General features: G+C 36.5%; 1 protein-coding gene across 2 annotated transcripts in view; it reads right to left on the bottom strand.

Annotated features, from left to right (window-relative positions):
- The window catches only part of RPRD1A (regulation of nuclear pre-mRNA domain containing 1A), a 66,517-nt gene that overhangs the window by 20,112 nt on the left and 28,729 nt on the right, over positions 1–17,676 (bottom strand). Inside the window, exons 4-7 of one of the 2 annotated variants that reach the window (XM_072411925.1) lie at positions 16,758–16,882; positions 6,495–6,621; positions 6,233–6,408; positions 3,720–3,851 (exon numbers count right to left, since the gene is read on the bottom strand). In XM_072411925.1, coding sequence (XP_072268026.1) covers positions 3,735–3,851; positions 6,233–6,408; positions 6,495–6,621; positions 16,758–16,882 — 545 coding nt within the window. In that variant the 3' untranslated portion in view covers positions 3,720–3,734. Of the gene's footprint in view, positions 1–3,719; positions 3,852–6,232; positions 6,409–6,494; positions 6,622–16,757; positions 16,883–17,676 lie in introns of those variants that run through there. The other variant, XM_072411923.1, reaches the window with a different exon arrangement.

A 17,676-nucleotide genomic window follows, 5' to 3' on the forward strand; every position in this document is an offset into this window, starting at 1 on the left:
GACATAAAACCTTTTATTTCAATTACTAAAATATATACTTCTTAGAAACATAATTGGTAAAAGAGGCCTTGGCACTGTTTACCATGACTTTATAAAATACTCTCACTAAAGAGTCCAAGATGTGGGTCAGTACTGTACATGTGGTCTCACCCGACGCATTTCACCCTAAACGGACTTCCTCAGGAGATTGGCGACACCCTAGAAATTACATTAATGATAGTATAGAATTTCCACAGTATTCTTACAATTTTGAAATAAGCAGATTCATCTAAGTAGTCTTGACTTACTTGGTATATTGACCTCAGGAGAAGAAGGTGGAAGAGTACATTCAACCCAGAAAATGTCACAAAAAGGGGGAAATGACTCGGTTGGAGATTCTACAATTTCATATGAAAAATAACTAGTAAATAAGTGTAAATAAGCATGTTAACGTATTGAGATAATATTTAGGAAATAAAATTCTTACTTGGATGGCCATCTTGATGTAAAAATTATGAATTAATCCAGTTCTAGTAGATCGATAAATATATTCTCCTCCTCACACAACAGTAAGTAAAGGCACCTAACCATACCATTTCTATTTAATTTTCTAAAGATCTTTTATTCTTTTTTCTGTCCTAGCTTAGGACGATTCTTCCTTATACTCGGAAGCACCTCTCAAATTAATTTATAAGATCTTCTTTGGAATACCCTTCCCTATTTTTGATCGTATTCCTTACACTGCTTACAAGATCCAACATATATCTTCTGAGGTATGTTTTTTATCCAACTTTATTAACATACTTGATTATTAATATCATATTTGATCATTACTTTAAACTATAAAACAAAACCATTACCATTATTACTTTCTCATTGATCTATCATAGGTTGAAGATATATAAAAAAATAAAACCATAGCCAGTGTACATATTTAAATCGTAGGTACGCCATTTTGTGGATTGAATGTATATTACATAGTTAGGATATATTCTGTGATACTACAAAAATTATATATAAAAGAACATTCATTTTTTTCTATTAATATATTTCTAGATACCTCCATCTCCTAGAATTGGATTAATAATTATTACATCATTAGGATAGCCATCCAAGTTAAAAATATATTTCCTAAATATTTTCTTTATCTTTATCTCAATACATTAACATGCTTATTTACACTTGCGATTTTTTTTCATATGAAATTGTAAAATCTCCAATCGAGTCATTTCCCCCTTTTTGTGACATTTTCTGGGTTGAATGTACTCTTCCACCTTCTTCTCGTGAGGTCAATATACCAAGTTAAGTCAAGACTATTTAGATGAATGTGCTTATTTCAAAATTGTAAGAATACTGTGGAAATTCTATATTATACCAGTATTAATGTAATTTCTAGGGTCTTGGCAATCCCCTGAGGAAGCCCGTTTAGGGGAAACGCGTTGGGTGGGACCATAAGTACAGTACTGACCTACATCTTGGACTCTTTAGTGAGAGTATTTTATAAAGTCATGGTTAAACATTGCCATGGCCTCTTTTACCAATTAAGTTTCCAAGAAGTATATGTTTTAGTAATTGAAATAAAAGGTTTTATGTCATGCTGGACCTAATTTCTGTCATAAGGAGCCGCTATCTTTCCATTTTTTCTCTTATGCCTAATAAAAATAAAAAGCAGTCAGTCTAAAAGCTGAAGTTCAAACAGAAATGGATCTTTCAATGAGATAATAATTAAGAGCATACCATCAAATCCACAAAGGAATGGTTAAAAATTAAGAAATAAAGAATTATACACTAGCCCTGATTTGAATACTGTTGAATTGTTGTGGGGGGTATTTGTTCATGTAGGGAAACAATCAAACACACTGCCACTAAATTAATTTTGCATGGGGGAGGGAATAAAAATGTTGGTTGGACATTTATTTAAAAAGTTTTCAAAAAATAATTTTTGATAAAAAGGGCAATTCCAGCTTCTGAGTCCAAGGGTACTTACCTTTGTAGCAGTAAATTATTACATCTATTGATATTTTTGTTGGATAAATCATTTAAAAGACAACTTTCCTTGTGTTGGTATTTTAGTATATCACATGTAACTTGCAAGCACTGTTTAAAGATCTAAGCTTTACCTGTGCAAATATGATGAAATAATGAACAATTTGAGGGGGGAAATTTCCTTTTTTCTTTTAACACAAATGTTTGTATAAAGTGTACGTTTTCTGTTATGCCACTAAAAAAGCTTTTGTCAAAACTATATAGGCCTACATTATAGAATTAAAGATCCAAAAAATGTTTGGTATATAAAGTTTAAATTTAACAAAACTAGCCCTTTCCTCTTTTTGTGCCCTTCCACTAGTGCACAGCCACTACATCAATCAGAAGTAGGCATAAAAACTACTGTGCTCACCATCTGGTGGTATAAATAGCCATGTGTATATCGGTACAAAATATTGTTTTAAAATATTTTCATGTACAACTTTTTACCTCCTATAAACCAATATGCAGCTTGTGTAAACAAAAAATAAAAATACCTTTTAACCACCTGGGCGTTACACTGATATCTAGATTTCTGTACCAAAAGCGGTACACTGTTTTTCATGAAATTTTTTTTTGTAGACCTGTAAGTTACAGAAATATGTCCGAACAGGGTTCTAGTGGATATCATGAATATAAAAAAAAGTTTGAAACACACAATCATGTAAAAAAAAAAAAAAAAAATAAAAAAAAAAAATCTACTTTTAATAAAATCCTATCCTATTTTTTTTGCATAGAAATTTTTGTTTATATTGTGGGCTTGTAATTAGGATTAACTCTCGGGTATGATAATTATATTTATTTAATATAATCATAAATTATAATATAATACATAATTATAAATAATAATTTTAAAAAATAATGAAAAAATAGACAACAATAATCTAAAAATAAAATATAAAATTAAAAATGTACTTTTATTTTTATTTCATGTTGTGTGGTGTTTTTGTACTGTAAAAACCATTTAAAAGCAGATAACATTGTAATCTGCTTTTAAATTTCCCTCCCAGAACCCCATACATCACCACTCACATCACCCGGAAGATGACTCATCCTCCGAGTGATGTGAGGAGGGGATTTCCCTGCCCTGCTCACAGAGACAGAGACGCTGCTGCTGCTGCTTGCATCTCCAGAGAGATGCAAAGCACAATGCAGGATTTCTGCATTGTGCTTCACATCTCACTGCAGATGCCAGCAGCAGTAGCAAATTTTTTATTGCTGCTGGAGGAGCTGCGGGGACCGGGTAAGTATTTTCTTTCAGTTGTAATTGGATTGTCATACAATGTATGACAAGCGGATTGCAATATAACGTTTGTTTACATTTTTAACCACCTGGTGTTAAAAGTTCGGGTTTAACACTTTTTGCAAGTGTTTTTACCCCGAACCAAGGTCGGGTTTAACGGCCAGGTGGTTAAACTACAATGTGTTTACGTATATAGCAATACTAAAAAAAAAAAAGTGGGAAAGGACATGGTATACACGCTTTTTGCTTAAATATGGAGAGATGAGCTAAGGGTGAAAGATCAGCCAACACCAAAGACCCTGTTCTTGCAAAATCTTATCCATTTATTTTAAATTTAGGCACTCAGTAAAAGAAGCAGGCATACAGATTAAAATAGGGGGGGGGGGGGGGGGGGCAGGAAGTATTGCATGAATCATTAGATTTCCTTCTTCCTATCTCTGAAACATGAGATAAAATACACATCATGTGAAATATACTAGTTCTAATTTTATAAATGAGAGACAGTACAATGGTTTTCAGTGTTATATTTTATTTTTTTACAGCAAGGTTGGGGTGGTGATGAAGACATCATTTTGAAAGATATGTCCAAATCCTGCAATACAATCTAGAAAGGTTAACAAAACTATTGGTTTAGGATTAGTATTTTCCTAATACTTACCAAATTCTACTGCAATGCTAAAATTGTAAAAGATCATATGAAATACAAATGGAGTGCTCAGACTCATGGAAACCACTTGAGCAACAAGTATGTCTTGAATATAAATCATAAAGCAGTACTCAATATTATCATACTACCCAAAAAACTATTTAATATATAGATCTGTATGCACTATTTAAATAAAAAACATTGTAAATGCGAAGTTCAATAATTACAGAATTTTAACCAGAATTAGTAGCCCTAACTACTAGTTCTTAACATGTGTGCCAACCTTTGGGACAATTTAAAAGCCATAGTTTATAATGAATCAAATTATGTACAATGTTTAAAGTGTATGTAAATCCAAAGTCTATTTTCAGTATGTTTGGCACTATATGCTCCTGTATACAGTTTTCTTAAGTAAACCGTTTTTGTGGGTTTGATACATTTTTTTTTTATTCTTGGAATTGTTTTAGAAACAATTGACAAAACCAAATGTTTATACAGATGGTAATATTGTGTTGCCAAAATGAACCTCTGAGATATTCCCCAGCAAAAACCTAGCATCTATGCAGGTGTTCAATTATGTTGTTGAGTGATCTGCCATCTATGAGCATACCTACCAGGCCAATTGCTCACATTTAAATCCGATCTAAACATGCGACTTACCTATCCGTTTTGTTTCTTCCTGAAAACGATCTTTGGCCATCTTGATTGGCTGGGACAGGAGGACTTAACTCCTGTGCAGATGCTTAGGAGGTAATTCATTCCCAGCTTGCGCAAGGGAAGCCAGGATTGCTGGGTATCCCTGGTAACAAACACTGGGCTGTATGAAAACTTTTACAGCTAGGTGGCCAACAGGCAGATAGGAAAAGTTATTGCAGAAGGGACATCACATTTCCCTTTCTGCAATAAACACTTGCCTGATCGCTAATTTTTTCAAAGTGAGACTTTAGTTTCACTTTAATAGCACTGTCACCCTTGTGTGTTCCTTCAGTTAGCTATTGACCTGCTTAATAGGTCTAGACAGCCAACATCCAATTGAAGAGGCTCAAACATCAAATACACATTTTCAGCCTGCAGCTGGAAGGACCTCCAAAAGTAAAACTTAGATTAACAAAAAAAATTACTAAAGAAAACTGTATACAGCAAGACATGCCAAAAATACTTGTAAAGAGTCCTACATTTTATATAACAAAAAGCAATTTTGTTACATTAAATAGCAGGCATGCCCAGGTGTTTGAACAAGTTCAATTTCTTGTAGTTCCCTGAAGTTTTGCAAATTAAGGAGCTCTGATGGCAAGCATCATTCACCCTACTTCCCTTCAGGTCATCCTGGGCCCATTTCAACCTTCATTTACCCCTTTTCTAATGGGCCTTTCTTGCACACATTCCAGCCGATAACTGGACAGTGAAAGAAGAAAGCAAGACAGCGATGAACTCATCTTTCCATCATTCATAACATAGGGGGAGAGAGGGTGGAAAAACTACAGTAGCACTGCAATCTAACCTTAGGGTCAAGCGATCCCATGTGGCCACAGAACACTCTGTGTTCCTAAAGAACCAGGATTTGCACTTTTGACAGCTGGCAGCGGTGAACAGTGTCCCTATTTATTCTCCCAATAGAGTTGCAGCAGGGTGACACTACTACTACATGAGGAAGCGGTAAATGCACTGCAGCATCACCACCAGGTTGAACCTAGCCTAAAAGCTTCACAACACTCATATCTATAGGTGGGGGTAATACTATTGAGCAAAACCACAAGTATTGACTTTGACAATATATTACAACTGTGGAAAGGTATTATTTGATTACTTACCATTTACTAGTCTTGTATGAGCTTAAACATTTCTTTTTAGAGTCATACTTTTATTTGCTTTGCTAACATATCAGGTATTTCTCTTTAGCTGGTAACTATGCTATGGGTGTGGAACAGCTCCCATATCTGACCAGTATCTACTTGGATAGCTAAACTATGAAATTAAATTAGATCAAGACCAAATTGCATACCCACACCAAACTATAAGATTTTAGCCATCCAAATATGAAAAGGATTACCCCAGCTTAATCAAATTTTATTAAATATAACCCAAATGTTGTGACAGCCTAATTAACTTTTGTAAAAGTAATTAGGGGCACAAGAGTGAACACGAGTAAAAGGTCACTTATCCTTGGCAATGTGTTACACAACTCATCACACAATTTTTTTTTTTTTTGTAGCTCCTTATTTTTCCTTATTATTATTGTCTACTTTTAGGTTTGTTAAGTATTCAACTTTTTTTTCTTTTTTTTTTAAATCTTGTCAAACAACATTGTAAAAGAAATAGAAAATTGTAAAAGTACGCACTTCTAGTTGGTGTTCTTTCTCATCAAGAACCTCCTTCTGACATCGCAGGAAGTCTGATAGCATTTTAGTCAGCTGTTTGCGGTCATCTATTTCAGCTGCTAGTCTGCCATTATAGTCTGCAAGCAGCATACAAGCATCATCCACCATCTTTGCAAGCTGATCTCCCGAAGCTTTATCTAAATAGTAAAAAAAAATAATTTTGCATAAATCAAGGAAGCCAGTCTTTAAAGCAATACTCAATACTGATCAACCCAATGCTCACCAGTGATCTTGTTTAGAAGTGACACATCTTGCACTTCTACTGGCAATGAGCCTATCCTTTGATGCACAGCTGCATCCCCAGAAGCTGCATTCTCCAGTTCCTGCAGTGCCCGTATAAGATCTGTCGTCTACAAAAAAAAAAGGTAAATTCTCAGCTTTAAAACTTATTTTTTTGGTTATAAAACAATATTAAAGCCAATATACTTACTAAACAATAATTTATATAGGATAAACTCAAGCAGCAGAATAATGATTGAGATTTGCAATGCAAACATCTGTAAGCAATGAATCTTGGTTCTAATAACACATAAAACCTAAATGCAATACCTTGGGGCAAAACATAAGGCAATCAACAAAGGGAAATATTGGCATATAGGAAACAGAACAAAACTTGGAGATAGGTTTCAAAAGGTTAAAAATTTCAAAAACAGTAGCACAAAAGCATTTTAAGGCTTTATAAATTCCCTGTCAGCAGGCATAGAAACTGGAAGCTAAACATCTATTACAGTGCTACCTAAAGCCTCCTAAATTCTACATGCAAACAAGAACTTTCTCAAATCTATTTTTCTTTCCTTCTATCTGAAAAAAAAAACTCAAGGGTTTAGGACTACTCAAAGTGAGGTAGGACCTTGCCTGTCTTTTGATACAGCAGATAATTGGCACTACATTGTGGGATTAGAGCAGTTAGTTTGCCTTACCTCCAATACCAAGAAGTTAGAAAAATTGAAAGTGATAATTATAGAACTACTGTATATAACTAGCTTAAAATACACCAGCACCACTCCTAACCCAATTATTTTTGTACTAATAAATATTTACCACAGGTTGCTTTTATGCTATGCACAAAGCACACTGGGCTTTCTCTGTACTAAGAAAGTAGCAGGGAAGAGTTTCCCCTCCTGGGGAATTCACATGGCTCAATATTTTGTGTAATATACAGTTGTTTAGGCCTGTATTTGTACCAAAGTAGTAACCCAGGTATCCAAAACTATCTTGTAATCAATATTCCTTTGCCTACTGCTGTCTGCAAAGGCTAAATAGAAACTATTTATATTTTTCATTTTTGAATTATATGAAATAATAAACAAATCAAATTGAAAAACACTATACATAATGTATATTACCACTAAAACCATCTCTTTAGCAGGGTTCAGGGCAATAGTGTTGACAAATACAGTAGGGAATAAATTACCATTAACTATCAGGTTTCAATATTTTGAAAGCACTAAACAGGAATGCAGGGATAGATAGGCATGGTATATTTCCACCAACTTTTGGCTCCGGGCTCCCCTTAGACAGGTGGCAGGGTACTGGGAAACAAGCCTGGGGATAGAAGAACAACCAATGGTTGCAGTGTTTGCACAAAGTGTTTCAGGCTCCCAGGCTATGAAATTAAAGGGAAGGTTGGTTGGGCCTAGAGCAGTGGTGTCAAACTCAAAAACACAGTGGGCCAAAATTAAAACCATAAAGTCGCAGGCCAAACTTGAAATTTATTTTAAAAATTGAGGAAAAACTGTTGTGAGTGGCTCCCTCTTAACTATAGCACTGCTACTACAATTCCCTGCGTCTATAAAACAGTCCAATGCGGGGACACACCTAGGCAGAGAGGCTGCTGGTCTATAGACGAGTGATGCCGGGAATTGTACTAGCAGCGCTATTTCAATGCAGCGCCGGGCCATCTTGTCGTTGGAAATGAACGACCATCTGATTGGCCGATGATCGTCCGCTATCTATCGTGTGTGTGTGTGTGTGTGTGTGTACACTTTCTCCTTTACATGTCCCTCGCTGCATCGTTCAAGCGATTGTATCTAGCGTGTGTACACTATTAGCGGATTATATTTGAACGACCATATCATTACAGCATGCAAAGAATTGTGCACAATATGATCGTTTAAATATAATTGTGCATAATCGTTGATCGGTTGCAATCATTCGTTTTCCAACAATAATAATATTTGGAAGTGTGTACCTAGCCTTAGCCAGACGGATATGATTTGCTAGAGTTTAACTCTGCTGGAAGGTGGGGCTTTATATTCTCAAGAGATCTGGGAGAGGGGAGGTGTGTGTTACCTTAGTGGATGTGAATGTACAGGTGTGGTAACATTGGTTATTAAATAAAAAAAGGAAACCTGGGTTTTTTTGGCAAAAAATATACAACTGTTATAGTATGAATTTCAAAATGGTAAATAATACAGTGCAATATTTGTGGTGTATGGACGGTCATACCCATTTCATTACCATAGGAATATTGACCAATAACTATACACTGAAAATCCCGGACTAGGTAACACTCATAGGAGGCAAGTATTGTGTCTCTTGTCCCGACGTTTTGCCCAACTGCTTCCTCAGAGGATTTGGCGAGACTGATGATACTCTGACTGAAGCAGAGTAATGGTTCAATCAATCAAATACAACATATATAATAATATTGCAATAGATTCATCATGATATGTCATATTTCATGTATAAAACATATGCCAAAGCTTAATGAGATAGTATAATGGTTGAAAACCTGTGGTGTATAGATGGATAAGGATATATATTTCATATTATTAGGTCAGGTGTGATATGAAGGAGTCCTAATGGTAATGTTTGATGTTATATAAAGTTGTACAAGAGAGAAAAGAGGAGGATATAGTGTTTGTTATGTTTTCACTAGAAAGGGTTATAAACCCCTGGACACCTGACCTAATATGAAATATATTCCCTTATCCATCTATCGATTTTCAACTATTATACTGTCTCATTAAGCTTTGGCATGTGTTTTTATACATGAAATACGACATATCATGATGAGTCTGTATAAGTCTATTATGAGTGACATTCAAACACCCATGCTTTACCCTGTTTCCCCGATTATAAGGCACTCTCTTATATTTTTTGAAATGCCAAAATATGCCCTGGGTCTTATTTTCAGGGGATGTCCTATTTTTCCATGAAGAAGACTACAGTACACATTTATTGTTGAAAGTCACTCATGATCACTAAAATCGGGGGTGGCTTACTTAATGGGGATGTCCTAAAATCGGGGAAACACGGTATTCACAATTCACACTGTATTTAAAGCAATTATAACTTCATTACATGTTTAAATACTTTTTTTTTTAACAGATTTTTGTTTTTTGTTATTTAGTTTATTATTAAATTGTTTAAATATCAGTAAGTTATGCCTAAGAATTACAGACTACAAAAAAAAAAAATTTGGATGGAATTAGACCGCTAGGGAGGTTAAGAATACAATTCTAACCTAATAAAAGCACTATATTGTCAATGCTGGTATATTGTATAATATTGTGCAATAGTAGGGTATAATGTAGGAATATTGTGTAATATTGTGCAATAATCTAATCACAACCTGAATCACACACAATGGGCTTCCCCCAACAACAAAAAGTTCTTTATTCATCCCCCTAAGCTGATAGCCATGTACTTGCTAAACATGGGAATTCATCCATTTGGACATACATACTCATGCCACACATTTCTACATATTATACAACACATATAGCCAACAGACCGCACCGCAGACACAGGGTCTCCTATTGCTACCGTGACTAGTGGAATTATCTCCTCCATTTGTTCATGGAGCTAGATCCGCCGGCTCAAAAGACATCAGAGACCTTGTGGGTGGAGGTATACATATGTGGGCGGCACGCATGCGTAGGTGGACACACTCTCCAGTGCGTGCACTCTACCATTACAACCAAGGGCGGAAGTATATACAAACGAAGGGCAGAAATGCCCAATCTTCTCAAGTACATATAAACTAAGGGCGGAAATGCCCTGTCTTTTCAACCAGCATGCATTCAGCTTGCCAATCTGCCTTCATTAAATAGAGAATCTACACCACGCAGCCCCCTGCTGCTGTTACTAGAGAATTACAAAAGCTGCGGACCCATTTTTTTTTCTTTTAACAATGAATGGGTAAGTGATTTCTCCATCTAATTTATCTCACTAATTATTATAATGCCTTTTATCCTCTTGGATTTTATCCACCACATAATAATACTTGTAATAATTATTTGGGTTTTCTGCAACTATCACCCCATATATTCATCCTAATTGTAGCTTCAGCATTTTCCATATCATATATGAACTATCCCTATATATGGATATTTGCTATATAGGAATACAGCTTTGAATATATTCATTTATTTAATCAATATATATCTAATAACTTCTCTAGAATTACATGGATCACCCCACCTTTTTCTTTTACCACCATGGACATCAAACAATAATAAGAAAACCCACTACACCGAGTAACAGTAAGTTATTACAACCATTATATGTTAATTTTTCATTTTCCATCATTTTTTTTTTTTATTTTCATTTTATGCTACATAGATAACCATTATATGAACAAAAATACCATTTATATTATGGGTACCATTTACATATATTAATAATATATGCATATACACTCTTGTCATATTTTATCAATATATGAAGGTTTAACTTTTAGATCGAACGTAATTTACACCACAATTTGCTTGGGTAGTTTGTTCACCGTTTATCATTTAGGCTTTACTGAAATCATATGCTAGTAAAAAGTGATTTATTGCATACTTTGTATATTGTTCACTATCACTATTATCCATTGCAATATTCTTATATACGTTGTATATGATTGATTGAACCATCACTCTGCTTTATTCAGAGTATCATCAGTCTCCAAATCCTCTGAGGAAGCAGTTGAGCGAAACTCGTCTGGACAAGAGACACACAATACTTACCTCTTATGAGTGTTACCTAGTCTGGGATTTTCAGTGTATAGATATTGGTCCATATGCCCATGATAATGGAATGCGTATGACCATACACCACATAGTGCACTGTAATATTTACCATTTTGAAGTTTACACTAATACAGTTGTATATTTTTTGCCAAAAAACACAGCTTTCCTTTTTTTATTTCATAACTGATTTTATCTATATTTGGGTGGCAACCTTTAAAAATTTACATTAGAAAAATTGCTTGCTCTACTCCTAATTTCTTCAGATTTGGTAACATGCTAGCAGAGCTTGGAGCTAAGACTCTGGGACCACAGTAGAAAGCACCCCTGCAGTGGAAGCTACAAACCCTAAATTTGGGACTACCGTATTTTTCGCCGTATAAGACGCTCCAGAATATAGGACGCACCCAATTTTAAAGGAGGAAAATCTAGAAAAAAAAGATTTTGAAAGATTGTTCCCCTTCTGATCACTCATGTGCCATTCATACCGGTATTCCCCTTCTGATCACTCATGTGCCATTCAAACTCCCTTTCTGATCACTCTGTGCCATTCAAATTCCCCTTCTGATCACTCTGGGCCATTCAAATTCCCCTTCTGATCACTCTGTGCTTTTTTTCCCTTTTTTCCACTGTACGGCAGTTAGGACAGGGAACAGCAGGTGGCGCTGTGCCGGCTTCTTTTGCTCTGCTTTACAGACAGGAGAAGACACGATGCTGGCAGAGGAGAGAAGAGACACGCTGCATGCAGCCAGAGACACACGCAGGATCGGGTATCGGGTGAGTATATTATTTTAATTATTTTATAACACATTTGTCGTATAGGACGCACTAACTTTCCCCCCCCCCCCAGTTTTGGGGAAGAAAAAAAACAGTATATTGCTGTTTTTGCCAGTTTGGGACTGTTTATTTTTGCTGACTAGAAGATGTGTTTTGTTGCTATTCTGCTAAAGGAAAGCAAAGTTTTTATTTTCTTGTAAGCGGAAAAAAGCTTATTTTGCATCCAAAATTTACTTTGGTTAACACAAAAGGTGTGTAAGATTAACTTCATATGTAAATGTCAAATACAAGGAAATGCAGGAGACACAGAGAATTGGTTTGTACCCTAGCCAACCTAATAAATATCTTCTTTCCATAGTATATACAAATTTCAATATTCTACAGAGAAAATTAAATACCATACATAACTAGTTAGGAAAGAAAAAAAAAAGTTCCATAATTTCAATTCATACAGGTGCCTATAACTTGTAGTTATGAAAGAGAAAAACAGCTGTGAATATAATTAATTTTCAAAAAAGGGCACCAAAATTGGGCACCCAAATAAGACCCAACACTCATTGAACTACAAGCACAAGATAAGACAGTTGGGACACATGGACTAGTGCAAACCTGTCTGTAGAAAATTTGAAAAAAAAAAAAACTAATAAAAGGGACCCTCCCAAACCCCCGAAACCAAAAAGGGGGAAGCACAAGTATTTACTCTCAGGAACAGCAAAACTCCAAATTAAAACAGGACAAGGTCAGGATCCCACTAAATGAGATCATAAGGCATGGGAGTCTGATCCCAAAAGTAGGAGGAGGGGAGGAGAGGAGAGGAGCTAAAACATCCTTCAGGGGCCAGATAAAAAAATATCAGTCTGAGAAGGAACCTGGGGGACAGAAGATCTATATTCAGCAGACACAGTAGCTCATTTGGAAGGGAAATAAGCATAGTCACAGCAAGAACTCAGTGGAGAGCAGGATCCGAGGAGCACATCTGAGCTTAAATTAGAAAATACAATGGATCGAAGGGGCTTTAAATACTGGATCTTCTGCAACTACTTGTAGGGTCCTTTTTTTAGTAAAAGTGGATCCATTAGCCATCAGCATCAGTCAAACTACCTCATGCCTCATCGGCGCAATTTCCAATTAAAAATGGTACGCGGCAGGGGTGTCCCTTATCCCCCCTGCTATTTGCTTTTAGTATCGAACCACTTGCTGAGAAGATCCGAGCCAATACCAATATTCAGGGAGTACTAGTGAAGGGCTCCTCCTACAAAATCTCTTTATATGCAGATGATGTACTTTTAACTTTGACGCAACCTCCTACCTCCCTCCCGAACTTATGGGCTGAATTACACACCTTTGGTACTGCCTCAGGCTATAAGGTGAACTCCTCCAAAACGGAGACCTTACCACTACACATGCCACCCTCACAACTATTGGCGCTACAGGGTAGTTTTTCCTTTTTATGGCGGGACTGCTCCCTAAATTATTTGGGCACTCAAATTACAGCCACATATGGCCAACTGTATGCTCGTAACTTTCCCCCGCTGTTTTAGGAGATATATAATTACCTGAACAAATGGAAGGGGCATTCTCTGTCTCTTATGGGCCGTATAGCATCTGTGAAGATGATGCTATTACCCAAGCTACTCTATTTATTTGAGACCCTTCCGGTCAGGGTTCCGGTTTTGACCCTGAAAAAGCTACAGGCTGGCTTTTTGAATTTTATTTGGGCATATAGGAGACATAGACTGTCCAAGACAGTGGTTTGTACACCCAAAGATCTGGGTGGCCTTGGGGCCCTGGATCTTATTAAATACTATATAGCAGCCCACCTTCGATTTCTGCCCGCATGGACCAAATTGTTTTCCTCCAGTGTCTGCTAGGAGATAGGGGAGGCCTGGCTCGCCCCTCTGCACCCCAATGTTATGCTATGGAGTTCTTCACTGCTACTGACAGATAGAGATTTACTTGCACCGATGGTGTTTATGAGGAATATATGGAGAGCTCAAAAACTTAAATATGGCCTTTCCGCCCCTGCCTCTGTACTTACCTCTATTATACACACCCCCCTGATACCCGACAGCCTTACCAGATCTATGTGGCTTCCCTGGCGAGAGAGTGGCTTTTTCATATCCAGGATATTTTGCATCCCTTGGAGCGGAGATTACTTACCTTCCCGGAGTTGCGGGAAAAATATGACCTCCCCCGCACCTCCTTTTATGCATACTTACATATCAGGCACTTTGTCCTCTCTCTTCAGCAATCTTCCAGCTTTTCTCAAAAAACTCCCTTTGAAAGGTTGTGTGCAGCTGGTCCTTATGCTAAGGGCCCTATCTCCTCTATCTACCGTCTTCTTCATGTGTCAACAAGGGAGGCCTCTGGTAAATTTGTTTACATGTGTACGTGGGAAACTGTCTTGGGCCGCACCCTTGATGGGGAGGAGTGGTCTGCCGTCCGGGAGGCAGCAAATAAAAGCTCCATTTGTACTTTTTATAAAGAAAATTTATATAAGATTTTATTCCGGTGGTATCACACCCCAGACGTGCTCCATAGGCTGTTCCCAGAGGCTGATCCGACTTGTTGGCGCTGTAGGTCCTACCCCGGGACGCTAGAACACATTTTTTGGTTCTGCCCTATTAAACAAAGTTACTGGGATAAGGTTAACCAGCTACTGGGGAAGGTGACCAAATGCCGATCTACTTTAGATCCTCTACATCACCTGCTAGGGTTGCCCTTGACAGGTCCTACCAAGCTCATATCCAAGCTCACCACACACATCTTGGTAGTGGCCCGTACCCTGATCTCCACTAAGTGGAAGTCTGTCTCCCCTCCATCCTTAGAAGAACTATACGCCCGCATTCAGGATATCGGAATGATGGAATACCTTACCGCCCTGCTCAGGAACACTGTCACTAAATTCGAACAGGTCTGGGAGCCATGAGATGACTAATATGCTCAATTACAGATGTGATGGTCTTATTTTGCTCCCCTTCTTTTGTTATATAGCAAATCGCCTCAGAATCCCCCTTTCCCTTTTCCTCCCTCCCCATTTTTGATGTTATGTCCTGTATACAGGAATTTACAGGTTTGTCATGTTTATTGCTGGAAACCACATTGCATATTTTGCACTCCACTATTGTTATTTTTTCTTGTAGCTTTTATGTATGTATATGTGTATATGTATATATACTTGTTCCTACTTTATGCCTTATGGTTTTGGTAATATGTTGCTAATGCTCCTGTATGCTGTGTTCTTGTCAATGTTCTTTTTGTTATGTTTCTTTTGTTGTATTTGTAAAAAAATTTTTCAATAAAAACTCAGTTTCATAAAAAAAAAAAGTGGATCCATTAGGAGAATGAACCACTATGTAACAAAGTCACTCCAGCGGGTAATCAGCTCTAATTAACTTATCATGTAAAAAGAACAAATCACAGTGCTCCACTCTTTATATTAGAGAGATTAAAATAGTGGGTGCACTGGAAAGGTCTTTTCACTCCCTTGACTCAAAAGACCCAAGCCCAAAAACCATACCAGGGTAGTGCACACTATATCACTAACACCTTAAACAGTGTTTGAAATGTAAGTAGTAAAAAGAGGCAGCTACAAGTACTCCAGGTCAAAATTCAATATACACTTTTATGGTTACCACAGTTAGCTAAATTGACCATAAGCCCTTGTCTACCTGTGTCAGAATTTTCAAATTAGGTATCTATAAGTGTTTTTGCCAACAGTTTAAAGTTGTAGTAAATAGTCTGCTGAAACTCAGGGTTTTGTTACACCATGCAAATATGCTACAAATTTGAATATTTATGCCATGCTTACCATTTGTTATGGCTACCACCGTCTTTAGACTTAAGACTTTAGACTTAATTGGCCATGTGGTGATAAAATCATCCACGTATACAGTGGTTCAGACACGCAGGAATTTAAGGGAGAAGAGACCCTCTTCCAGTAAAAAAAAAAAAAAAACACTGCCTGTTAGAACCTTTTTACTAAGCAGACTTTAGCTCTGCTTGAATAGCCAAATCAAAATATAGATCTATTAGGCACTTAACCACCCTACAAATTACAAGAGAGAAATCCAATCAAAAGGTTTAAGAACCAAAAAAGGCTAGAACTAGGTCTGTCTGCACATGTATCTCACACCACCAAAAAGCAAAGTTAATGCTCCAGTGAGCCTTTGTGTTTAGCTCTGGGCCCTCTGTACTGCTGACAGTTACTGTTGTTATCTGCAATGTCTTTGGACTACAGAACACATCTTGGCCATGTTATGGAGATGAAGAGAGGAGGATGCATCCTGTAGTCTTAGGTCTTAGAGTTCAATCATTGCAGCTCTAGTGGTACAGTACATGGTTGTCATTTTGAAACATGAATTGTGCTACTGGCAAAAAAAAGCTAAAATGAAGTTAAAAAGGCCTAAAAAGAATAGTAGCGCAGCCACCATCTGGAAAGATGCCATATAATATATAATAATATAATTTATAGAAAACAATCCAAGGTTTTATATTTAAGACAATGGTTGAAATTCAAAAGCAAAGAAAACAAACATTTTTTTGTGGCTTTTAAACCCTAATTTGGGCGTGAACATGCGCTTTTTTTTTTAGAAGGTACGCAGTAAAATTTTCTAATTACATTTGCTAAGTAACTAATAATAATTACTTCTGTGATTCAATTATCAAAAATACATAAAACATCAATACATAAAACATCAATTATCAAAAATACATAAAACATCACAGTAAATTGTTTTATCATGCAGCACCTGTGGTGGATCTTCAGGGGAACTTTTTGAAGAAGCATTATCATCATCGTCATCCTCATCTTCATCATCATCTTTGTTAACTTTTATTTCTTCATAAGGTCGTTTTTTGTTTTTTCTTTCACCATCTTGAAAATAAAAATTCAAGGTTAAATATATTATTGTTGTCAATTTTTGTGATTCTGACAAACTATTTGTATCTACAAATATGTTTTGTAAGTGATAAACAGCCAAAGTTGCATATTACAACTCACAATATTCAATGCCAATATCTGCTGATCCAAGAGGGAGCCTACCCAGCTGTAGACATTACAACAACAAAAAAACCCTTTCAATGTGAGGCCCAACTAGTTTTCATCTAAGGTGTGAGCAGAATATTTTTTGCAATGTTTCATTTACAAGCTTTTAAGTTTGTAAAGAGTTTGTAAAGAGTCCACCTAACATATATATTCTAAATGCACAGAACCTGTATAATTTATAGATGTGCCCTTTTTGTACATCTCACAATGGTTTCATAAATGATAGCAAAGGGCGACCTAATTTACAATTACCCACCTTTGTAATCCACAGGTTCACTGCATTCAAAATATAGGGACCAGCAAAACACTGGCGTTGTAAGATGTAGGATGCCAGAAAACTACATATACAATTGTGCGAGGTTACAGAGTAGGCTTTAACTACTTTTATTAGGATTCTGTGGTAACAGGGTATTTTTAGGCTGAACCAGATAATAGGAAAAATCAAAAGAAGACCTGCATACAAAAACAACAACAATGTAGCTATATACACACACTTGAAGTTTAGCTTAACCACCTGAGCGTTACACTGAGGTCTAGATTTCTGTACCAAAAGTGATCCACTGTTTTTCATGAAATTTTTTTTTAAATTGTAGACCTGTAACTTACAGAAATATGTCCGAACA

The sequence above is a fragment of the Pyxicephalus adspersus genome, chromosome 5 (assembly GCF_032062135.1).
Source record: "Pyxicephalus adspersus chromosome 5, UCB_Pads_2.0, whole genome shotgun sequence".
Classification (NCBI taxonomy): Eukaryota; Metazoa; Chordata; class Amphibia; order Anura; family Pyxicephalidae; genus Pyxicephalus; species Pyxicephalus adspersus.